General features: G+C 40.3%; 2 protein-coding genes across 2 annotated transcripts in view; one reads left to right on the forward strand and one right to left on the reverse strand.

Moving 5' to 3' along the window:
- MARCHF7 (membrane associated ring-CH-type finger 7) overlaps positions 1–24,000 on the reverse strand; it is a 287,445-nt gene that overhangs the window by 119,200 nt on the left and 144,245 nt on the right. The window lies entirely within an intron of this gene.
- Positions 1–24,000, forward strand: part of LOC147029843 (integrin beta-5-like) — an 86,021-nt gene that overhangs the window by 403 nt on the left and 61,618 nt on the right. The window contains exons 2-4 of the mRNA XM_085873214.1: positions 4,482–4,570; positions 15,802–15,994; positions 23,676–23,925. Of these exons, the coding sequence (XP_085729340.1) occupies positions 4,482–4,570; positions 15,802–15,994; positions 23,676–23,925 (532 nt within the window). The remainder of the gene's footprint in view (positions 1–4,481; positions 4,571–15,801; positions 15,995–23,675; positions 23,926–24,000) is intronic.

The following is a 24,000-nucleotide window of genomic DNA, read 5'->3' on the forward strand; positions in this document are numbered from 1 at the left end:
TTTGGTGAACTCGATTCATGGTTTGATTTGTTGGAGGTTACTGTGTCGACTCGTTTGGCGGAGGATGGATCCATTTGTTTGCAGGTGCTCTCAATATTATCCTCCAGAACCCACCGGCGGTTAATGGATCAATTATTATTAGTTGTGTCGGTTTACGTTATTATCATTATTATTATAATTATCATGTCTCTCTCCCGCACAGCCGACTGTGTGTGTGTGTGTGTGTGTGTGTGTGTGTGTGTGTGTGTGTGTGTGTGTGTGTGTGTGTGTGTGTGTGTGTGTGTGTGTGTGTGTGTGTGTGTGTGTGTCCGTCCGTGTCCGGGCTGTAACTTTTTTTTTTTTTAACCATTTGAACTTTTGGAATCAAATTTTCAACAAACCTTTATTATGAGAATATAGAGAAGACTAAATAATAATTTGGTCAAAAGGTCAAAGGTCAACATCAAATAAAATCGTCAATTTTCATCCAATTGACCTGAAATTTTAATTATCATTTGAGCTTTTGTCATCACATTTTCAACGAAGCTTCATGATGAGAATATGGAGAAGACAAATTAAGTCAAAAGGTCAAAGGTACCATTTAGTGTACAGAGGAAGAAGTCCGAAAACAAAGCCGACGGGCTTTGCATTTTCAGATGCTTTCTAGTTGTTATTGTTATTATTATTATTATTATTATTACTACTATTATTATTGTTACTATTATTATTATTAGCCTCCAACCACGCATCTGCAAGTTTGGGGCTATAGTTTGGAAGTTGTCCATTTGTCATTCCGACGTCCATCCTTTTATCATTCCGTCCATCCATTCATCATTTCATTTCTCCGTCCATCACTCTGTGTTATTCCATCCATCCATTTGTCACTCTGTCTGTCCGTTCGTCACTCCATCCGTCCATTCATCATTCCACCCATCCATCATTCCATCCATCCGTTCGACATTCCACCCATCCATCATTCCATCCATCCGTTCATACTCTGTCCATCATTCCGTTTATCCATCCGTCATTCAGTCCGTCTGTTCATACTCCATTCGTCATTCCGTCCATCCATATGTCATTCCATCCGTCCATTTGTCATTCCATCCATCCATCCTTCCGTCTGTCCGTTCGTCATTTTATCCATCCTTTCATACTCCATTCGTCATTCCGTCCATCCGTCCATCATTCTATCCATCCGTCCGTCTATCATTCATCATTCTGTCCATCCTTTTACTTGAAAATGGCTGGACCCATTTCGTTGATATTCGACACCATGTACAGTATGCATTAATATCTGGCCATGGTGAAAGTCAAATGATTTTGAGCTTGAAGTGAAAGTCATGGGACACGCACCTCTTTTTTTTCCTGAAGTTTGGCAATTATTTATTTTATGAGAGAGAATAGTAGTATCGTGCAGTATTATATATACTTTTGGGAACCATTATTTATTGATGTACACCTTACAATCACCTTTAAGAATACAAACTTTGAATTATTTACTTACAGTATTTATATACACTTTACCATCACCGCTATCTGCATACCACACATGATTAGCTATTATTTTATTTGTATTCTTTTTAGCATTGTACAACATACATTGCGCCTTTAATTATTTATTTATTCACATGTTACCATCTCTACTACCTACATATTTATTTAGTTATTTCTTGTAAAATCGATACGTCCCATTTTTAAGTTGGGGGCTGTGTCCGAGCTGAGAATTTAGATCCTTGCCTTTTTTAATTTGAACAGTTGCCTTGTCACCTTGAAATGCTAAATTACTGTCTGCCTTCAATATTACATTTGCCATAAATTCTGTAACAGTCATTCAATGCCCTAAATATAGGATTGTGTATTGTGCTTATATTGTCACTGTCAAACTACTGCACTATATTAAGGGCATAATTCCCTCCACCACCGAAGGTGGACAAAGATTATGTTTTCACCCCTGGTTTATCTGTTTGTCTGACTGTGAGTAGGATATCTCGAGAAGTTGTGGATGGATTCAGAGGAAACCTGGTAGACAGGTTTGGTGTGTGACAAGGACAAATTGCTTCGATTTTGGTGAAGATCCGAGTTTGGAGATGAGAATTTTTTTTATTTTCCAAATGATTCTTCATCATAGAGAGATAGGGACATAAACGATATATAGCATGATATTTCAAAAGGTTGTGGACAGATTATGACGAAACTTGGTGGATGAGTTGAGTAAGTGACAACAACCTGATTAGATTTTGGTTCAAGTCCGGATTCAGATCCGACCTATCAGTGGAATACAAACGTAAACTGTTCAGCTTGGCACAGGTAAGCTCTCCACCGAGTGCCATTCTGGCTTGACATCGTTATTGTTCAAATACTCTTTGGAGATATCTATTTAGTATTCACATTGGTTAATGAGTTCAGGATGGAAAGGAGGGTGGTTGGATGAGAAAGGGGGGGGGGGGCAGTGTGGCCTTGTTGGAGGTCAAAATCCAAGTTATTTTACCATACTTAATGCAGATATTATATATATATATATATATATATATATATATATATATATATATATATATATATAATTTGTTGGATACATAATACATCGATTAGACAGTGAAAAAGAAAGAAAGAATATTGACAGTTTTGAAATGTGGTGTTCGAGACGACTGTTAAAAATTCCATGAACCACAAGAAGTTAAAAATTCTGTGGACTACATCAATTATTGCAGACCCTCACCAGTACTTATTTTGTGTGGTTTATGATACGTATTTTATAGACGTACTTGCATTCTGATTGTACCGTACATAGCGTACTTTATAGACATACTCGCATTCTACTAGTACATACTTTATCAAGGTACTCGGTTGAAAAAAGAACAACGTGTAAAAATTATGGTCTATGCTGGCACATTTTATACAGACAAACGAACAAACAAGAAAGATGTTGTGCATAGCATGATACTTGCAGAATCCAGAAAACATATTAAACCTTAAAAAATAACTGGTAGTTGATTTCAGTAACCTGATTTGCAAATCCTGTTTAAATTTCAAGTCAATTGGATGAAAATTAAGGATTTTAGAAACTTGTCAAAGTCGTTGACCTTTGGCCTATGTTGACCTTTTGACCTCAAAAGAATAGGCTTCTTGCTTATGATGAACTCTACCATGTGGTGAAGTTTCGTGAAGATCAGTTTATAATTGTGACCTGTAGACGATTAACAGACAGAATAACGCACAAGACCAACCAATATACCTGAAAAATCTTCGATTTTCGCAAGTAACAAATGGACAAATGGATCCGAATGTAATACCCTTTCCTCTGGCGACGTAAATAGAAAACTTTGTTTTTTTAATGTGAAAGGATGTTGGGATGATATGCTAAAAATAACATAAAAAAGGTCGGGATAATCACAAGAGATTATAATGTGAAACCATCCCGACATCTTTCTTTGAATAATGATTGTGCCTGCAAATTAGACAATACATCTCTCTGTCTCTCTGTCTCGCTCTGTCCTGTCTCTCTGTCTCTCTGTCTCTCTGTCTCTCTGTCTCTGTCTCTGTCTCTCTGTCTCTGTCTCTCTGTCTCTGTCTCTGTCTCTCTGTCTCTCTGTCTCTGTCTCTCTGTCTCTGTCTCTGTCTCTCTGTCTCTGTCTCTCTGTCTCTGTCTCTCTGTCTCTGTCTCTGTCTCTCTGTCTCTCTGTCTCTCTGTCTCTCTGTCTCTCTGTCTCTCTGTCTCTCTGTCTCTCTGTCTCTCTGTCTCTCTGGCTCTGTCTCTGTCTCTCTGTCTCTCTGTCTGTCTGTCTCTCTGTCTCTCTGTCTCTCTGTCTGTCTCTCTGTCTCTCTGTCTCTCTGTCTCTCTGTCTCTCTGTCTGTCTCTCTGTCTCTCTGTCTCTCTGTCTCTCTGTCTCTCTCTCTGTCTCTCTGTCTCTCTGTCTCTCTGTCTCTCTGTCTCTCTGTCTCTCTGTCTCTCTGTCTCTCTGCGTCTGTCTCTCTCTCTCTGTCTCTCTGCAAAATTCTTTCACTCTGAACACGACTGGTTCTTTACTTAGCGCAGGTATTTTCATAAATCAAACAAACTCTAAAAATGGAAAAATAATATATATATATATATATATATATATATATATATATATATATATATATATATATATATATATATCCATTTTGAGTTTACCTCTTTCAATAATACCCATGTCATAATCATATAAAGCTAAAATCCAAAAAGTCCTTAAGCATTGAAAAACTAAGGTTTTATGGGACACATTTTAATAGGTTTTCAACTTTGAATTGTTTAATCACCCATGTGCAAATAAATGTATGCACAATACATACCTCTATATGAATAATGTACACTAATTATTATATAATCACCCGATAGTATTTAAAATATGCACATTGTTCATGCATGTTCCCAAATGGTGGTTTTTAATAGCACTTGTGCAGTGTATTAGGAAATAGAAATTGGTGTTGTCGTGCTGCAATAAACTTTTAAGACTAATATTCTGATTTTTTTTTCTGCAAAGTTTTTGCCAACCGGTGCCTTCTGAGTAATGTCTTCTCTTGCCGGGAATGCCTGCTCGTACACCATGACTGTGCCTGGTGTGGCCAGAAAGTAAGTGCTGCAAGTTGTGTTCACATTTGTACAAAAACTTTTTTTTTTAAACATTTAAAATTTCCGCAAATACAGTATGTGTGACTGTTCAGTGATTTGTTGAAACGATGTGAAATAAAAGTTGTGACTTTTAATTGGAAGATGATTTGAGTTTTGTTTGGATTAAATAGATTTGGCTTTTTTATTTTCATATCCAAACTCGAGGCTCATGTAAAAGCGAGAACACAGCGCAGATCAGGACGAAACATAAGAAAAGGAACAGCAGAAGCAGGTGAAAGTGGAAACGCTAACAGCAGGGCAGAGGGAGAAATAGATGGAGATGGACAAACAAGGGATGCAGGTAACAAGGGGTGGACAAGATGGATACAGAAGCAAAATTTTGGGAGGGTGGGGTGGTTTAAAGGTGTAGAAAAGATCATGGTGATGGATGGGGGATGATCTGAGATTGTGGTGAACAGCTGTTGTGTCCAGCTGGAGGGAAGAATGACATTGAAGAGAGTGTGGAAGTTGGTTCCACAGGTTGGAAGAAAGAGGAACAAATGAGTGAAGGTGAGCAATGGTTCTGGATTTTGGCAGTTTCATGAGGAGGGGGTTGCTAGTGGACCATGTGAGTCCTGCAGATACCTGGGGGAGGGAGTGGGGGTGGGTGCTGGCGGGAGAAAGCACATCGAGGGCAGAGAATGCAAGACCAGAAAAGAAGCAGAAGAAGACGAAGACCAATGACTTGTCGGTGATGGCAAAGTGATAAGCCTATGGACTCGGCTTCATTGCAAGAGATTCCAATAATTATTGGCAAAAGATACCGTGGGTTCTTTAATTTCCACCGATGTCAAACCAATTCTGGCAGATGGCTCTGCAGATTACCACCCATCCAAGGCATTATTTGTGATGCAACACCCTGCCTCTGAAACACTGGGCTGATAATATATAGACAGGTCGGGATTTGAACCCGGAGTGATGCTAGTTCGCACGTGGGTGTGTTACCTTTGAACTATTCTGCTAACTCACAAAATGTATAAGCCCCTTTCAAACTCATAATACTCATTATTGAATCTGGATGTCCTGCTTTTTATCTCTGCCACCAAAGGTGGACGGAGGTTATATTTTTACACCTGTTTGTCTCTGTCTGTCTGTTTGTGTGTGAGCAGGATATCTCAAAAAGTTATGGATGGATTTGGATGAAACTTGATGGACAGGTTATATGTGTGACAAGGACAAATTTATTCAATTTTGTTGAAGATCCAGATCTGGATCCGAGAAGTTTTAAGTGATTCTTCCCTCTTGAGTGATAGGGCCAAACATGATATATAGCACCATATTTCAAAGCGTTGTGAACGGGTTATGACAAAACTTGGTATATGTGTTTGGTAGGTGACAAGAACAAGCCAATTACATTTTGGTTAAGTTCCTGATGCAGATCCGGCCAATCAGTGGGATACAAAATGTAAACTGTTCAGCTTGGTGAAGGTATGCCCTCTACCAAGTGCCGTTCTCGTTTCATATTGTAATCCTTGCATTTTCGTTTCTCCATTGATATGATACAAATGATATAGCGATGACACCATATACACCTATCAGGAAATGGTATGCAAGAAAACTGTGGAGTATGCTGTTTTTTTCAATCTCAAGAGGAAATGCCCCTTAACACATTGTTTCTGATGTCAACTCTTTCCTGTTCTCAAACAGCGTAATTTCTGACCATCCGTTTGGATTCCGTCCCAGCCACTCAACTGGATATGCTTCTGCCCCTCCTCTGGAATGGTTTGAGGCCCTCAATGTCAAACAAGAGGTTATAACCATCTACCTAGACATATCTCAGGCATTCGACATAATCTGGCTTCCTGTTTTATTTGCCCAAGGTCTCTTGCCTGTGGCATGCAAGGCTGCCTTCATTCCTGTATTTCCGACTTCATCCACTCAAGCAATTACCATGTAGCTATAAATGGAACCCTCGAGTTCCCTCTCCCAGTGGCGACTCGAATTCCCCCTCCCTGTGGCGACTCGAATTCCCCCTCCTAGTGGAGACTCGAATTCCCCCTCCCAGTGGAGACTCTAATTCCCCAAGGCTGTGAATTAGGCCTTGTCTTGTTCCTCATCTAAGTTTAAATGACCTCTCTGATGCTCCAGAAAACCCTGTTTTTCCTTTTTGCAGATAACTTCACGTTGTGTCATACAGTACCTCATCCCTCTGCTAGACAGACAACAGTTTCATCTCACTCTGCTGATCTGGAAATGATTAGACTCTGCTCTGTTAAATGGAACATGTTCTTCAATCATGGAAAATCTCAATCTTACCCTATTGCTTCGGAGTGATGATTAAACGAACCCACCTTTCTATTTCCTTGGTCATCTATTGGAAGAGGTTCAGTCTCTTGAACTTCTAGGCCTCACCATCATCCATCACCTTCTATGGGCTGACCCCATAGCAAAGCTGCCTTCCAAAGCCAGTCACAAACTTGACATCTTCCGTAGATCCACTTCTTTCCTTGAAAATCAGAGCTCCTTGCAATCTACAAGGCCTTTCCCCACAGCTCAGTGGAATACTGCTCTTTCCTATGGGTAGGGGCTCCAGCATCACATCTGTATATCCTGGATTCTGTGGAATCGAAAGCTTTCAAATGATATAAATCTCATATGATGAAGCCAAAGCAAAAGGTCTGTTGCTTTCACATTTGCAGGTCAGTGGTCTGTTTTTTACCATCTGTTCTCAAACATTGCCCCCTCTGCTTTTTCAGTCGTCCTACCATCACCAGTAACTCCAGGATTCACGCATTCTTGCAGTAACTCCATCCATCCATCCATCCATCCATCCATTGGGACCATACTCTGTTTTCTCAGTCATCCTACCATCACCAGCAACTACAGGATTCACGCAGTCTTGCAGTAACTACATCCATCCATCCATTGGGACCATACCCTGTGCAGAGCGTTGGTGCTGCCGAAACAGTCTCCTTGGCTATTTGGCACAATCTTTGACGGGCCGCCACTCTGACGCAGGACACCAGCAAGCTGGTACTCATTTTGCCGACCTCAGAAGGATGCCAGGCTGAGTCAACCCCACCTGGTGTTGTTTCAGCCACTCCAACGCAGGACACCAGCAAGCTGATACTCATTTTGCCGACCTGAGAAGGATGACAGGCTGAGTCCACCCCACCTGGTGTTGTTTCAGCAGCCAACGGGACTCAAACTCAAGACCCTGAGATCCGAAGCCAGCCACCTTAGGCAGCAGTAACTCCCACTGATTGAAATTCAAAAATCCAGGCTGACTGCATACCTAAACGCTTTTATTCCTTGCTTATCCTGTCGATATAACCACCTTCCAGAGGCTTTTCTGTCTCACTATTCCCTCTTGGACTTCAAGCAAGCATTGCAGTTACACCTTGTGTAATCACCCACCCTGACCCATGATCTTTATTTACCACCATTAACCTTTCCTACCTCAACCATTTTACTTGCTAGTTTCATTTTACTCCCCACCTTCCCTCTCCCTTTCCCTATTCGCTCATTCTCTTGATGTTTATCCCACTCTCAGTTCTACTTTGCTCTTCCACAAATCTTGTTCCTATATAAAAACACAACTTTTTGAGCATTTTTGTCCTTTTCATGCACCAACCTATCACTCTATTGAAGTTTGAATGTAAACTTACAAATGAGTCACCGAAAGTAGCTCGTGCCAAAATATATCACAATTGAGAAAACAAAGATAGTCGTTTTAAACAATCCTTTTTCCCCCACCATTTCAACACCACATATCTTCTATAATGGTATGTATAAAATGCAGAGCATTATGAACTTTGGAATTATAATCTAAAATCATAAGAACACACTACAATAACGGCAAATTATTTCTTTGGAGATCTGTTCATTTTAACCCTCGCCAGAGGAGAGGGTATTGCATTTGGGTCCGTTGTTTGTTTGTCTGTTTGTTTGTCAGTCTGTTTGTCTGTTTGTCCGCACAGAACTTTCGTGCTTTTCTCCGCAACCGCTTGTCGGATTGAGAATAAATTTTCACCATTGGTGCGACGACTCGTGCAAAATGTTTGAATGATAATTAAGACATCATAGGTCATGTGGTGTGGCAGTCATATTGGAAAAATGGAAAAACTTTGGACCTCTGTATCTCAAACCACACCAAGGAAAAATTGAAACTTGGCACAGAGCATGTAATGCACTCCTCATGGGAAATGAGTGTGATTTTTTTTTTTTTATGATGTCATACTCCACCGGTCAAAAGTTTTAGAACACCCCCATTTTTCCAGTTTTTACTGAAATTTAAGCAGTTCAAGTCAGTGAATAACCTGAAATGGTACAAAGCGAAGCGGTAAACTGCCAGAGATTAAAAAAAAGTTTAGGTTGCCAAAAACTGAAAAATAATGTAAATTCCAGAGTTGTTAAAAACAAGTAATGTTTTTTCAGGGAACAAGTAATGGGTTAGCAACTGCAGCTGCTCTGCAGCAATGGAAGTAAATTAAGCCTTGAAAGTTGATGCAAACAATTCCTACAGGTGTCCCAACTTTTGTTGATTACTTACAAACCTTATATCTGTATAAAAGCAGTGTTGGAACAGACTGTGTTGCTACACCCTCTGAAGCATTATTTGGACAATATTGTACTGCAGGAAGTAGTATATTGCTATCACAATGGTGAGAAAAAGACAATTAACAAAGGAAGACAGACAGACCATTATAACCCTTAAAAGTGAAGGTTTTTCCTTCAGAGAAATTGCAGAGAAGCCAAGGTGTCAGTGAGTACAGTTTCCTACACCATCAAAAGGCACTTGGAAACTGGAGAAAGCTCTGACAGGAAGACGTCTGGCAGACCCAAAGCCACAACACAATCGGAAGACAAGTTTCTGAGAGTCAACAGCTTGCGTGATAGGCGGCTCAGAAGACAGCAGCTTCAAGCACAGCTTAACACTGGTCGAAGTAAGGAAGTGTCAGTTTCAACTGTGAAGAGAAGACTTCGAGCTGCAGGGTTGACAGGTCGAGTGGCAGTAAGAAAGCCATTTCTAAGATGGCAAAATAAGAAAAAGAGGCTTGTCTGGGTCATGAAGCACCACCAGTGGACTACTGAAAACTGGAAGAAGGTCTTATGGACCAATGAATCAAAATTTTAAATCTTCGGTTCATCACGCAGGGTTTTTGTACGCCGTCGAGTAGGCGAAAGGATGGTTCCTCAGTGTGTGACACCAACTGTCAAACATGGAGGAGGAAGCGTGATGATCTGGGGCTCTTTTGCTGGATCCAGTCGGCGATTTGCACAGAGTGACTGGCACCCTGAACCAAAAGGGCGACCACAGCATTTTGCAGCACCATGCAATACCCTCTGGTCTACACCTAGTTGGTCAGGGGTTCATCCTACAGCAATATACCGACTCAAAACATACCTCCAGGCTATGTCAGAACTACCTTAGAAGAAAAGAACAAGATGGTCGGCTTCAAATCATGGAATGGCCAGCACAGTCTCCAGACTTAAATCCCATCGAGCTGGTTTGGGATGAATTGGACAGAAGGGTGAAATCAAAGCAACCTACAAGTGCAACACATTTGTGGGAACTTCTGCAACAGTGTTGGGAAGAACTTTCCGAACAATATTTGATTTCCATTGTAGAAAGAATGCCACGAGTATGTTCGGCTGTTATTTCTGAAAAAAGTGGCTACTTTGATGAGTCAAAAATTTGGATTCAATTTTGTTCAACAAAACGATTCCATGATTTCTTTTTTATCTGCAATTGTTTATTTGTTCTATGTTTTAATTTCAGAGTGCATTGAAACATTAAATTGCTTAAATTTCAGTAAAAAGTGGAAAAATGGGGGAGTTCTAAAACTTTCGACCGGCAGAGTAGGTGCCCTCATTATGATGTCATAATTGCATATGTAGAACGCTACATCCGATGAGTATGAAAATTTTTGAGGGTTATCTTAGGATAAAATGGTCCACAGAAGAAAAAAATTCATGATGTCTCGGTCATGTGATTCATGTGACGAATGACTGCCTGTCCTTGAGGAACAAAAGGTTCACACATATGATATCATAGGTCACATGGTTTGGCAGCCATATTGGATTTACCCAAAAACCTATAAAAATCCACCACTCAAAAGAAGACATGGCAAGGGTCTACAATCTCTGATTGCTCTTTTTCTTCTTGTTGTTTATTTTTGGATACCTTTATTATAATACTGGTGTGGATCAGCTCGCTGTGCTTGCCTCACCACACGTAGTTGAATTGAGACAAACACCACCATGTAATTCAAAGCACCTTACTGCCACATAAATCAAAGCACCATACCACCATGTTATTGAAACCACCTCACCACCACAGTATTAAAACCAACTCGGCACCACGTAATTCAAAACCTCACCGCCACGTTATTAAAAAACTCCTCACCACCACGTTATTAAAAATTCCTCACCACCACGTAATTCAAAACCTCACCGCCACGTTATTAAAAACGCCTCACCACCACGTTATTAAAAATTCCTCACCACCACATAATTCAATACACCTCACCGCCACGTTATTGAAACCACCTCACCACCACAGTATTAAAACCACCTCACCGCCACGTTATTAAAAACACCTCACCACCACGTAATTCAAAACCTCACCGCCACGTTATTAAAAACGCCTCACCACCACGTAATTCAATACACCTCACCGCCACTTTATTGAAAACACCTCACCACCACGTAATTCAATACACCTCACCGCCACTTTATTGAAAACACCTCACCACCACGTAATTCAATACACCTCACCACCACGTTATTAAAAACACCTCACCTCCACGTTATTGAAAACACCTCACCACCACGTAATTCAAAACCTCACCACCACGTATTGAAACCACTTCACCGCCATGTTATGAAGAACACCTCACCGCCATGTAACCGCCATGTTATTGAGAACATCTCACCTCCACATCATTCAAAACAACTCCCGCTGTGTAATTCAAATCACTTCACCACACGTCGCGACAGAAACAGGCATGTTTTAAATGAGGATAAGTGCGTGAGTTGCCGTGTTGTCATGATTTACACCAAGCAGAATTCAAACATTTGTTTTGCAAATATAATTGTAATATTCATGATTAATTACATTTTTATAAGCAATTTAAGTTGAAGATTTAAGTAAAAAGAAAATATATATCCTGAGGGTATACACACAGGAGAGCTAGATGCAGCCCAGAAGTTTGTGACGATTTTACCAAAGTTTGGGGAAGTAGTTCAGTGACAACACAGCACAACACGTGACAGATGCTGCACAGGTGTGTGTGTGTGTGTGTGTGTGTGTGTGTGTGTGTGTGTGTGTGTGTGTGTGTGTGTGTGTGTGTGTGTGTGTGTGTGTGTGTGTGTGTGTGTGTGTGTGTGTGTGTTGTTGAAGATTTCCGCCCATTCGGCGTGCGCACGACCTTTTCTACCCAATCCAGGCCGCGCGTCCACCGAACGCGCAATCCAGTCGTAGCTTTCGGATCAACGCCGAACCCCAGCTACGGGTGTTGTTAACCACACCATAGATCAGCCAACTCTTCTGTCCACGCGCTACAGGGTTGATCGCCGAATTATCGATATGCCTAATTATTCGCGCAGACAGAAATGCCGGGGATCTGCACCTCAACGGCGCCTGCACGAAAACGAGCTGCTTTAAGCAGCTCGTTCCGTTTGCGATTGCCAAGCGGTTATATATCGCCAAGCCCCGTCGGACCAGATGTACGTTTTATCGGCTTATAAACAGCCAGCTAACATTCCGAACGCTCCATGGCAGTCAATGTGAGGAAGGGACGCAACGAGCAGGTGACATTTAACAATGGGGACATTTATTTCCATACACAGACATGCAATGAATGGGGGGATGGGGAAAAAAGACACGAGCAAAAACCTCCAGCCGAGTTCTATTATTAAATGTAAAGCAAATACAACACAGGCACTTAACAGTTTCCTACTTGTTAGACGGGCCCACAAACACTCATACGCACACACACCCAATAAATGGTGGCTGATGCCTTTAATAAGGACTTCAACTCAGAGGGACAGATGAGCTGAAACGCAGAACCTATCTCGAACCTCTCCACCTCGTGTGGTCTTCAAGCTGCTCGGACCTGGGCTCCAGTGAGAGCGAGCTGGATCCAATCGCCGTGAGCCGCGATCCTTCCCGAGCTCCAGCGAATCCTCTCACGCTTCCGAACACGTGCTGGTGAGACGAGGCGCCGATCCTTCCCATCGATGCGTCACTTCCTCGAAGAACCACCTCCATGATGAGGCCAAGGAGTCGCACCAAGCCGGGAACCGAGCAGAGAACAGAGCTCCACGAGCCAAGAAGAGCCAGCCGAACTGGACGACGAAGTAGAGCAACAGGCTCGAACCAGCTCGAGCACCCTTGAACCAGGCCGACACTCCTCGACCACCAGGCCGAAGAAGAACCACGACAACCCGACCAGCTCCTCCGATGAACAACCAGCTAACAAGGAACTCTTCCGATGAACAAAGCGAGAACCAAGAACTCCAAGCCGAGCAACCAGCTCAACTCTCTTCCGATGAACAAAGCCTCTCACAACACAAACCGAGAACAAAAAGCAACCAGCTCAACTCTTTCCTGATGAACAAAGCAGCCGACTCTCTTCGACGAACCAAGCCAGAGCCCAAAAAGCGAACCGAGCTAAGCAGAACCCGAAGGCCTGCTGAAATGCCAAGCCGAAGCAAAAAGCTCTCCAAAAAGCCTCCCCCGAGTCAAGCAGAACCTGGAGGCCTACTGCAAAGCCTTCAAAAAGCCTCTTCCCTAACCCGAGCCAAGCAGAAACAAGAAGCTTACTGAACAACCATCCTCCTTATCCTCCTCCGCCCCTCCCCCGCTCCCGGCGTGACTCATCCCCCGTGCCCACACAACCGCGGTGGGAGGGAGTTGCTATGTCATGAATCACGGGACGGGAGGGCTCTTCTTCCTCTTCCCATAAAGAGGGGGGAGGGGCGTCTTCCTTTGTGTTGTGATCGCTCCATAACTATTAAATTAAAGCACAGTGCATTTAATCAATTTCTGCCCATTAAACAATGGAAGGTGAGCTATCTGGGGAACATGCACTTATCGGCATAACTGAGCGAAAGGAACCTGTATGTTGAGTGCGATTGAATTCCAAATACGTAACAATATATATTTATATGAAAACACATACACCAAGCAGAATTCAAACATTTATTTTGCAAATTTAATTGTAGTATTTGTGATTAATTACATCTTATATATATATATATATATATATATATATATATATATATATATATATATATATATATATATATATATATATATATATATATATATCTTTCAGAAATTTTCATTTCCAGAAAGCTTTATGATTTCATAATACCTACAAATAAATGATCAAGTGCAAAATTACAATGAAAGTTCTTCGGAGCAATGGCAGACCAAAATACACAATGACTTGCTGATTCAACCAGGAATGTGAAGATTGATCGATAATGTACAGTCGGCTCCAAAATTCTAAGTTCACTGAAATCAATGAATGCCAAGTTTTCATGAATTTCAAAGATGAATTTGTCAAAATATCAAAGATATTTATTCATCTTTTCATTTACGAGAGTTGTTATTGACTGAAGCTTTGTCTTAACAGAATAAATTATGGGTTAATACATTTGTAAGCGACATATAGTTTATATGAGCAGTCTGACTATGCTGTGGAATGCATTAAAATAAACTGTTGGGGGAATTGACTCAACCATAATCCATAAACTCATTGAATCAATTCCAAGTTGAGTTGAGGCCATTATTAAGGCAAAGAAGGTCATACTGATAATTATTGAATACTGATATAAAAGCCCGCAAAAATGATGGGTTGGAATTATTTTATTGGAAATATTCAAGGAGATTGGAAGATATGATGTTTGGTAGCAAGAAAAAGCGTTATTTTAAAACACTCCATGTACAAATGTTACCCTATTTTCTTTATCTTCTGGGATGTTTTGTTTTGACGGTGCAGCCTTGTGGGCATGCCATAGTCTGAAGCCTTGGCCAAACATCAGGTGTGTTTACATCTTCTTAATTTTTTTTAGACGTCCTGTGGACGGAAATGAACACTCGTTTTACTCTGCACATGTTGCACATCAAATGCAGTGAATTTCACCTTGTATTTATTGTTAATTAAAAAACGCTTCTGTACACCGCACTTGCTTGGTTTGCAAGTCAAATCGAAAAAACGTAATGACTCTTTTATGGAAAATGTTTTTCGTGTTTTTTTTTTTTAATCCTGGAAAATAGACCACATTGAACACACGGTCATGTTAAAAGATTGGCCTTTAACACCCTTCTTAAATCATCCTTATGAAGGGGGACAGACAAATACACACTGTGTTTTATATAAATTATGTAGTTTGTTCATGACGGATGATATTTTTGTCCTGGTTATCACAAATGTTACTATGTCCTTAAGAGTTCATGGAAAACCTTAGAAAGTGCTTTTTGTTTCATATTACCATGATTTATTTTGTTACCACGTCTAATTTAATAAATTTCCGAATGGCCTCAGACTTTTGTACCCACCATACATACATGAAATATTCTTTCAATCATTAATATCATAATGGAGGCTCATACTGTTGACAGAGTTTTGCGGCATTCCTGACAAGTCGAGGAATCTTTCAGGGCGAGAACCAATCCTGGACGGATCTCCACTCTTGCAGGATACTTGGCTGAAAGTGCAGGATTAAAAAAAAAAAAACTTGTACAGGGTGCTGGCGATAACTCACCTCCTCTTTGAGAAAGGCATTGTAGAACATCTAATGTACACCAACACACAGTGCTGAAACATGGGTTGCTTCCAATTTAATGTCTTTCCAATGGACGGCGCGCACATTGATGCTTCGCCCTGCACGTAAAACACCAGGATAACAGTTTGTAGCAGGTTCAATGTTCATACCAGTCAGACAGATCAAAAGAGAATGCGTACACCTCTAAGTTACCCTGTAACTCCCTATAGCCATTAATATCGGAAAGCATTAATTCCTGCGTCGACTTCTTTTTTTTTTGTATACAGATTCAAGGCTCATGGAAGAGCGAGAACACGAAATGGATAAGGACAGCAGGACAAAAGAAACAGTAAAGACGGGGGGGGGGCACCAACAGTGGTGTGGAAGGACAAAATGGAGGGAGACTTGGACAAACAATGGGTGTGGGGAGGAAATTCCTGTTCCTCCTTACCCATCTGCCACCTTACCCACAGGAATTTGAGAAGTCTCGCTGTGACATGCAGACAATGCTAATCCAGCATGGTTGTAAGCCTGAGGCAGTGGAGACTTCAAAAAGCATTGTGCGTATCGACAAAGATGAGAAACTCAGCAGCAAGAGTTCTGCTTCAGTTGGAGAACCATTTGTCCAACTCAGCCCACAAGAGGTGTTTGCTACAATTATGCCTGGTATGGATTCAATACTCAGCCACACAAAGCATTTTACTTTTTTCCAATAGATGCTTGTCTTCATGGATATTTTAGACAATCATTACTGTAAAAGCGAACAACACCGAATGTTATTCCAGTACATTTGTAAAACCAAAGGCAATGTCCATTATTCACACAATAACCTTTATGTTGGGATACCTTTCCGATCCAAGCTGCCTTCATATATTTATCTGGTGACCAGATCAGGAACCCCTATTTTTGTTGCTTCTCATACCAACCTATCTTATGCCTGGTGTTGGCTTAATGGTTAGGGTGGCGAGCTTTGGATCCTCGGGTCCTGAGTTCAAATCCCGCTCAGCTGTTGAATTAATACCAGGTGGGGTTAACTCGGCCTGTCATCCTTCCGAGGTCGGAAAAATGAGTGCCAGCATGCTGGTACACTGTGTCGGAGTGGCGACCCGTCCAGGATTGTGCCCAATAGCCAAGGAGACTGCTTAAGCAGCACCAACACTCTGCACAGAGTATGGTCCCAATCTCCTCCTCTCCTCCTACCAACAAACCTTTACAGGGGAATCATTAAGTGCACAACAATCATTTAATATTCCATAACATATGAACGACAAAACAATCAACCAGCTCATAAGGGCCTTTTATGTTTGAACACTCCACAAGATATATGTTTACAATGAGGTATGCATCCAGGAAATTAAGACAGGGGTGTGGAAAAATTGGTTTGGGCCTAATTTTCACTATATGGAGATGGGGTGGTAGTGGGGAAAGTGTGGGGGGGGAGGGAGGGGGATGCAAACTGGTACTTCAAAACCAATTTTCAGAACCTCTAACCTAAAATCTCTTTTCTTACTGTGATAGTTTTGAGTTAATATACTCTGAACTATCCCGTCATTCGCCGGAACGTTTTTGTAAGACAAATGTTGGCTTTTGAAAATCTGTGGGTTCGTTCTGTCTGGAATGCTTGCTGAGAATGATAAATAAAAGTATGTTCATAAAATACATGCAGCTATCTCGGAGTGGTTTGTCATGTACCAGTTGTTGATTAACCACAGTCAGTTCTGCCTGAACACGCCCGCGGCATGTTGATAGCCGAGCAAACCAAATATCCCTCACACCTAAGATGTTCTGCTCCTGCCTTCATGAAGCCAGGGCCGTGCAGTCTTCCAAATCTTTCTTACTTAGCTCATTTTGCCATTAAAGTTTTTATAATCAGGGTTTGCAATATTAAACTGAACTAGCAAGTATCCTGTTAGCTGCACGGGAGTCTGGCAAAAATTTTTGCAAGGCAAAAATGCAAAAGCCGTCTTCTGTCATGGAGCCGGCAAGCTGGGAGCAACAATTCACATTTATTGCCACATCTGATGTAATTAAATGCTCTAATTGGGGCGAGGAGTTCCATTTGAAAGTGTCATTCGATATATGGAGCTTCTTGATGCCTGTAGGGCCTGTAATAAAAAATTTGTGTTGGTGTCAAAGCCAGTGACCAATTGAAAATTAATAGTAGGATGATAAAGACAAATTATTCTTGGGAAAGAAAACCTGCTTTCAGAAACCATTCTGGTTGGTTTGTTGTGTTATCAGAATAATTAGCCCGTCCACCCACGCAGCGGGAAATGGGGTTTCGCGTGCGTGCGTGTGTGTGTGTCCACGTGTGTCTGGGCAAATATATATTTCCCCCTCATTTGAGTTTTCATCATTAAAATTTTCAACAAACCCTGATTATGAGAATATGGAGAAGACTAATTAATAATTAGATCAAAATGTCAAAGTCAGAGTGAGTAGGAGGAGATTGGGACCATACTCTGTGCAGAGCGTTGGTGTTGCCTAAGCAGTGTCCTTGGCTATTGGGCACAATCCTGGACGGGTCGTCACTCCAACACAGTATACCAGCATGCTGGCACTCATTTTGCCAACCTCGGAAAGATGACAGGCCGAGTTAACCCCACCTGGTGTTAATTCAACAGCTGAGTGGGATTTTAACTCGGGACCCTCGGATCCAAAGCCTGCCACCCTAACCATTAAGCCAACACTAGGCATAGAGTGATTAGGAATAGGCTTTACTAGCTCGTCCTTTGCTGTGCTGCACGAGACGGTGAGTTTCTGTAATCCCTTCCGTGTTTCTTTTTTTTTTATTTAACATTTGAGCTTTTATCATCAAATTCTCAACAAACCTTTATTATGAGAATATGGAGAGGGCTATTTAATCAATTTTACTTTTTTTTATTTCCTCTGCCACCGAAGGTGGAAGGAGGTTATGTTTTCACCTCTGTCTGTCCATTTTGTTTGTCTGTTGGTGGGCAGGATATCTCAAAAAAAATGTGGACGGATTTGGATGAAATTAGGTGGGCAGGTTGGGTGTGTGACAAGGAAGAACTGGTTAGATTTTGGTGAAAATCCAGATCCAAATCCAGAATGGGATATGAGAATTATTTAATTTTTAAAGTGATTCTTCACCATTGAGAGATGGGGCCGAAAACGATATCGTACTGTACAGCATGTTTCAAAAATGTATTGGGCCCAATATGTTCTCGTGGATCAGGCATTACGTGGCGGAGGTATGTGCAAAACCGAGTGCCCTTCGAGTTACCCTCGCCGAAGGAGAGGTATGGTATTTGGGTCCATTTGTTACTTGGTAAAAAAAAAAATATGTATTTTTGACACAAATATGTTGATCGCCTCTGTTTGTTTGTATGTTTCTTTGTTTGCGCCTGTTATTTGGCAACTTTCTTTTTCTTTTTTTTTTTTGCAAGTATGTTGATAGTGTATGTCGTCCATGTCCGCTCGCCTCCAGCCCAAACAGTTCAACCGATCATTCTGAAACTTTCAGAGGTTAATGTCACCGACCCTGCGATGGTCCCACATTGTAGTTTCGTAAAACTTGGTCGACCGAAAAGGTCTACTTAGGCCAATATGCCAATTTGAGCCAATTTTCTAAAATCCTCAAATTTCATCTGATTTCATGTTCATAAAATTTGAACAGCATTTGCACACCATGTCAATTAATTCAACCACCTATTACTTTTGAGGTTTTCTTCCGTCAAACGGTCAACATCGACCAGCGTTTCTCAACATTTTTACCCTTGTGGAACCCTTGAAATAGTTTTCATGTCTCGGGGAACCCCTGCATAAAAATTATTATATACCATTATGAATATCTAGCTCTTATATTTTTATCGTAGTTCACGTGGTAAATATAATATTTTTTCGGATACCTGGTTTAAGGAAAAAATGACTCCCTTTTTGTCAAATTTATTGGCAATGAAAAAAAAAAAACATACTGCTCGTTTATGAGACCTCACACCGAGGTTTTAATTCACAAAAAAAAATTATTATTTTTGTTTAAAAACGTCATTTTTGAAAGTGTTTGTCAACCCCGAGTCTGTTTGACAATTAAAAAACACACCTCATGTCGCTTGATCAACAAAACTTGAACAAATGCAGCTGAAGCAATAAAGGTAAACAGAACAACTAAGAGAGACAGAGACAGAGACGGAGAGAGACTTCACGCTAGGAAGCACAGAGAAGATAGATGGACACCGTGCATGCGTCCCGTACTTGAGTCAGTCACTCAATGATACACGAATCCGCGCGTACAGGACGTCCACTAACCAGTGAGGGCGGTTTCACACTGGCGCCATATAGACATCGTTAAATACATTCCCTATGGTTGTTATAATTGTAAATAATATTAGAGGTTGAAGCCTCTATTATAATAACCAAGGAGTTTCCAACAATATGCTGTACGTGTATAGTAAAATTACGAATATTAAATCAAACAAAAAATACATTAGCCTATTTATTACTGTTTCTCGCGGAACCCCTAGCGACCTCTTACGGAACCCTAGGGTTCCGGGGAACCCCGGTTGAGAAACACTGACATAGACCATAAGGTCAACCCAAAATAGGCCGAATTTTAAAATTGTTTCCAAAATTGTCAATTTTCATCCGATTGAATTGAAATTTGAAGACCATTTGCATGTGAAATCGCTGAACCCAACCACCTATTAATTTTGAGGTCATCATAGACCAGAACGTCAACATAGGCCAAATTTCTAAAATCCTCAATTCTAATCCAATTAACTTGAAATTTGAAGAGCATTTGCATATCAGGTCACTGAATTCAACTACCTACTAATTTTAAGGTAAACATAGGCCAAAAGGTCGAAATCGGCCAATAGGCCAATTTGGGCCAAATTTTCTAAAATCCTCAATTTTCATCCGATTGACTTGAAATTTGAAGAGCATTTTCATGTCAGGTCGCTGAATTCAACTACCAATTATTTTTAAGGTCAAAAGGTCAACACAGGCCTACTTTCTAAAATTGATAGATAGGGTCAAAATAAATATATCACTATATCTCAAAAAGTTTTGGACCAGTGATGACAAAACGATGTGGATCAGTTGAATAGGTGACAAGAACAAGCAGATTGGATTTTGGTTCGGATGCAGCCCATCAGTGTGAAACAAAATGGAAACTGTTCCACCTGGCAGAGGTATGCCCTCTACCGAGTACCATTCTAATTTGTGATGCTTCGCCAAATTGTCACTCCATGAGTGATTTTTTCATTTATTTGTTTTGTTGTTTGTTTGTTTGTTTGTGTGTTTGTCTGTCCACTCACCTCCGGCACAAACTGCTCAACCGATCGTTCTGAAATTTTCAGAGATTCATGTCACCAACCCTGCGGCAGTCCTGCATTGAAGTTTCATAAAATTTGGTTGACCGAAAAGATCTACATAGGCAAATAGGCCAATTTGAGCCAAATTTTCTAAAATCCACAAATTTCTTCTGACTTGAAATTTGAAGACCATATGCATATGAGGTAGCTGAACTCAACCACCTATTATTTTTGTTGTCACCATCGGTGAAAAGGTCAACATCGGACTAATTTCTAAAATCCTCATTTTTCATCTGATTGACTTGAAATTTGAAGAGCATTTTCATGTCAGGTCGCTGAATTCAAGTACCAATTAATTTTAAGGTTGAAAGGTCAACACAGGCCTAATGTCGAAAATTGATAGATAGGGCCAAAAACGAAATATATCACTATATCTCAAAAAGTTGTGGACGAATTGAATAGGTGACAAGAACAAGCGGATTTGATTTTGGTTTGGATCCAGCCCATCAGTGGGATACAAAATGTGAACTGTTGCACCTGGCAGAGGTATGCGCTGTACCGAGTGCCATTCTACTTTGTGCTGTTTTGCCAAGTTCTCACTCTATGAGTGATTTTTTAAATTTGTGTTTGTTTGTTTGTCCGCACAGAACTTTTGTGTTTTTCTCCGCAACCGCTTGTCAGATTGAGTTGAACTTTTCACCATTGGTGCGACCACTCGTATAGAATGTTTAATGATAATTATGATGTCATAGGTTGTGTGGCGTGGCAGCCATATTGGAAAAATGGAAAACTTTGGACCTCTGTATCTCTGAAACCGCAGCAAGGAAAAATTTAAGCTTGTCATACAGCAAGTACTCCTCATGGAAAATGTGTGATTTTTAAAAAACTGACATTATAGGTACCTTCATTATGATGTCATAATTGCATGTGTAGAACGCCACATCCGATGAGTGTGAAAATTTTTGAGGGTCATCTTGGGATAAGATGGTCCACAGAAAAAAACTTTGACGCCATCAGCCACGTGATTTGGCAGCCATATTGTTTAATATATATATATATATATATATATATATATATATATATATATATATATATATATATATATATATATAGCCAGGTGTTGGCGCAGTGGTTAGGGCAGCGGCTTGGGATCCAAAAGGTCCTGAGTTCAAGCCCCGTTGGGCCACTGAATTAATACACCAGGGGGTTGACTCAGCCTGTCATCCTTCCGAGGTCGGCGAAATGAGTACCAGTGTACTGGGCCGGTGTATACCCCGGTTAAAATAGGTGTACCATATCCCTGTGTTGTAAGAGGCGACCAGGGTTGCGTCAGGAAGGGCATCCGGCATAAAACATGTGCCAAATCACTATGCGGATCATACGGATGATCCGCTGTGGCGACCCCTAACGGGAGCAGCCGAAAGAAGAAGAAGAAGAAGATGTGTGTATATATGTATACATATATATATATATATATATGTATATATATATATATATATATGTATATATATATGTATATATGTATATATATATGTATATATATATATATATATGTATATGTATATATATATATATGTATATGTATATATATATATATGTATATACATATACATATATATATATATATACATATACATATATATATATATATATACATATATATTAAACCTTCAAAAATCTTCTCTGAAATGGCTGAACAGATTGAGATGAAACTTTACTTGTATGACCGCCTGTCTATGAGGAACAAAAGATTCACACATATGATGTCACAGGTCACATGGTTTGGCAGCCAAATTGTATTGACCCTAAAACATATAAATATCTTTTCCAGAACAGCTGGGCAGAACGAGGGAAAACTTCACAAAAACATTCCCCAAGGCATGTGTGTACAAGTTTGTTAAGGAATAATTGATGTCACATGGTTTGGCAGCCATTTTGGATTTAAGAAAAATATTAAATAATGTTTTCTTTGGAATCACTTATTCAATCCAAGTGAAACTTCACAATTATGATCTAGTACTAATGGGAATATATGTTCTGAATTTCAACTCGGTCGGATGCATGGACTGGCAGCCAGAATTATGAATTTTTTTGATCAGGGTTATTATTATTTTATTTTTTTAATAATTAATTTTATTATTATTTTTTGTTTTTATAAGGCTCACTTGGCTGTGCCTGTATGGGTTTGAGGGTAGAGTAGTAGCAGCTGAAATGCGAATCCTATCCAGGTTCATCCTGATAACTTCATCTTTGCTTTTTGCTTGTTTGGGTTCCTTCTGATGACCTGCAATGCAGGACTGTACCTATTTGGTCTTCCATTTGATTTGAATTTAATTTTTTTTAAATACAATTCTGAATTCAATTGCATAATAATAAGAAATGCCATGGGTCAGGGTCAGATGTCTGATCAAAGTGGGGCATCTTGGTACACGGTCATCACTGCCCAGCAGTTATAAAGTGGCAGTTCTAATTATGTTTCTTATTAATGACGTAACACACCAGTACATAAATGCCACACAAAATATACCACACAAAACAAGTCCTGGCAAGGGTATGCAATCTCTGATTGCTCTTTTTCTCGCTAATATTTGTGTCTGCCCAAATTTTTCGAACAATTTCTCCTCATTTTGTTCGATGCCATAAATGTAAAAATTGGCTGCTTGAATTCTTGACTTTCTTCAGAAAGTGTGATGGGTGGTAATACATGTAGCAATTAAATCACAAGGTGTGAAGGCTAATTTAATGTCTCTGCTAAGAATTATGGGTGAGAAGTGATATAGATTTGAGAAATAGCTTCTATGGCACCACTCTGTTGTTTTGATAACTTGAAAAATTAATTTTTAATTTTTAATTTTTTTTGGTCATTATCTTATAGAAAATCATTGCAAAGATTATTTTTAAACAAGAGCCTACAGTGGTGATCTACAATTTTTGAAATTTGTGTTTAGTTTCCCTTTAAGAATTTCCTTTTAGATTTAGATATGAGGTACCACAGTTATGCTGCAGATGTAGAATATGCAATGTGCAGTGCATCGCAAATAGTTAATGACAGTTCATGCTTCATGTTGCAGGAGTGGCAGCAAAGTTCAAAGTGAAAGTTCGACAAGTAGAGGATTACCCCGTGGATGTGTATTACCTGATGGACCTCTCACGATCAATGCACAAGAATCTGCATGCGATCCAACAACTGGGTACCAAACTGGCCCAGGAGATGACCATTCTCACCAGTAATTTCCGCCTTGGTTTTGGCACCTTTGTGGACAAGCCAATCTCACCTTTCTCCTACGTCTATGACAAACCCAGTGATGAGCCCTGTGCAGGGTATGTTGAAAAGCACACTATTAATTGTTAAGTTACATGAAAACATTTTTGCTCCTTAAGCCCTAATATTTGGCT

The sequence above is a fragment of the Eptatretus burgeri genome, chromosome 3, assembly GCF_056783735.1.
Source record: "Eptatretus burgeri isolate ZD-2024b chromosome 3, Ebu_testis_v1, whole genome shotgun sequence".
In the NCBI taxonomy this organism is placed as follows: domain Eukaryota; kingdom Metazoa; phylum Chordata; class Myxini; order Myxiniformes; family Myxinidae; genus Eptatretus; species Eptatretus burgeri.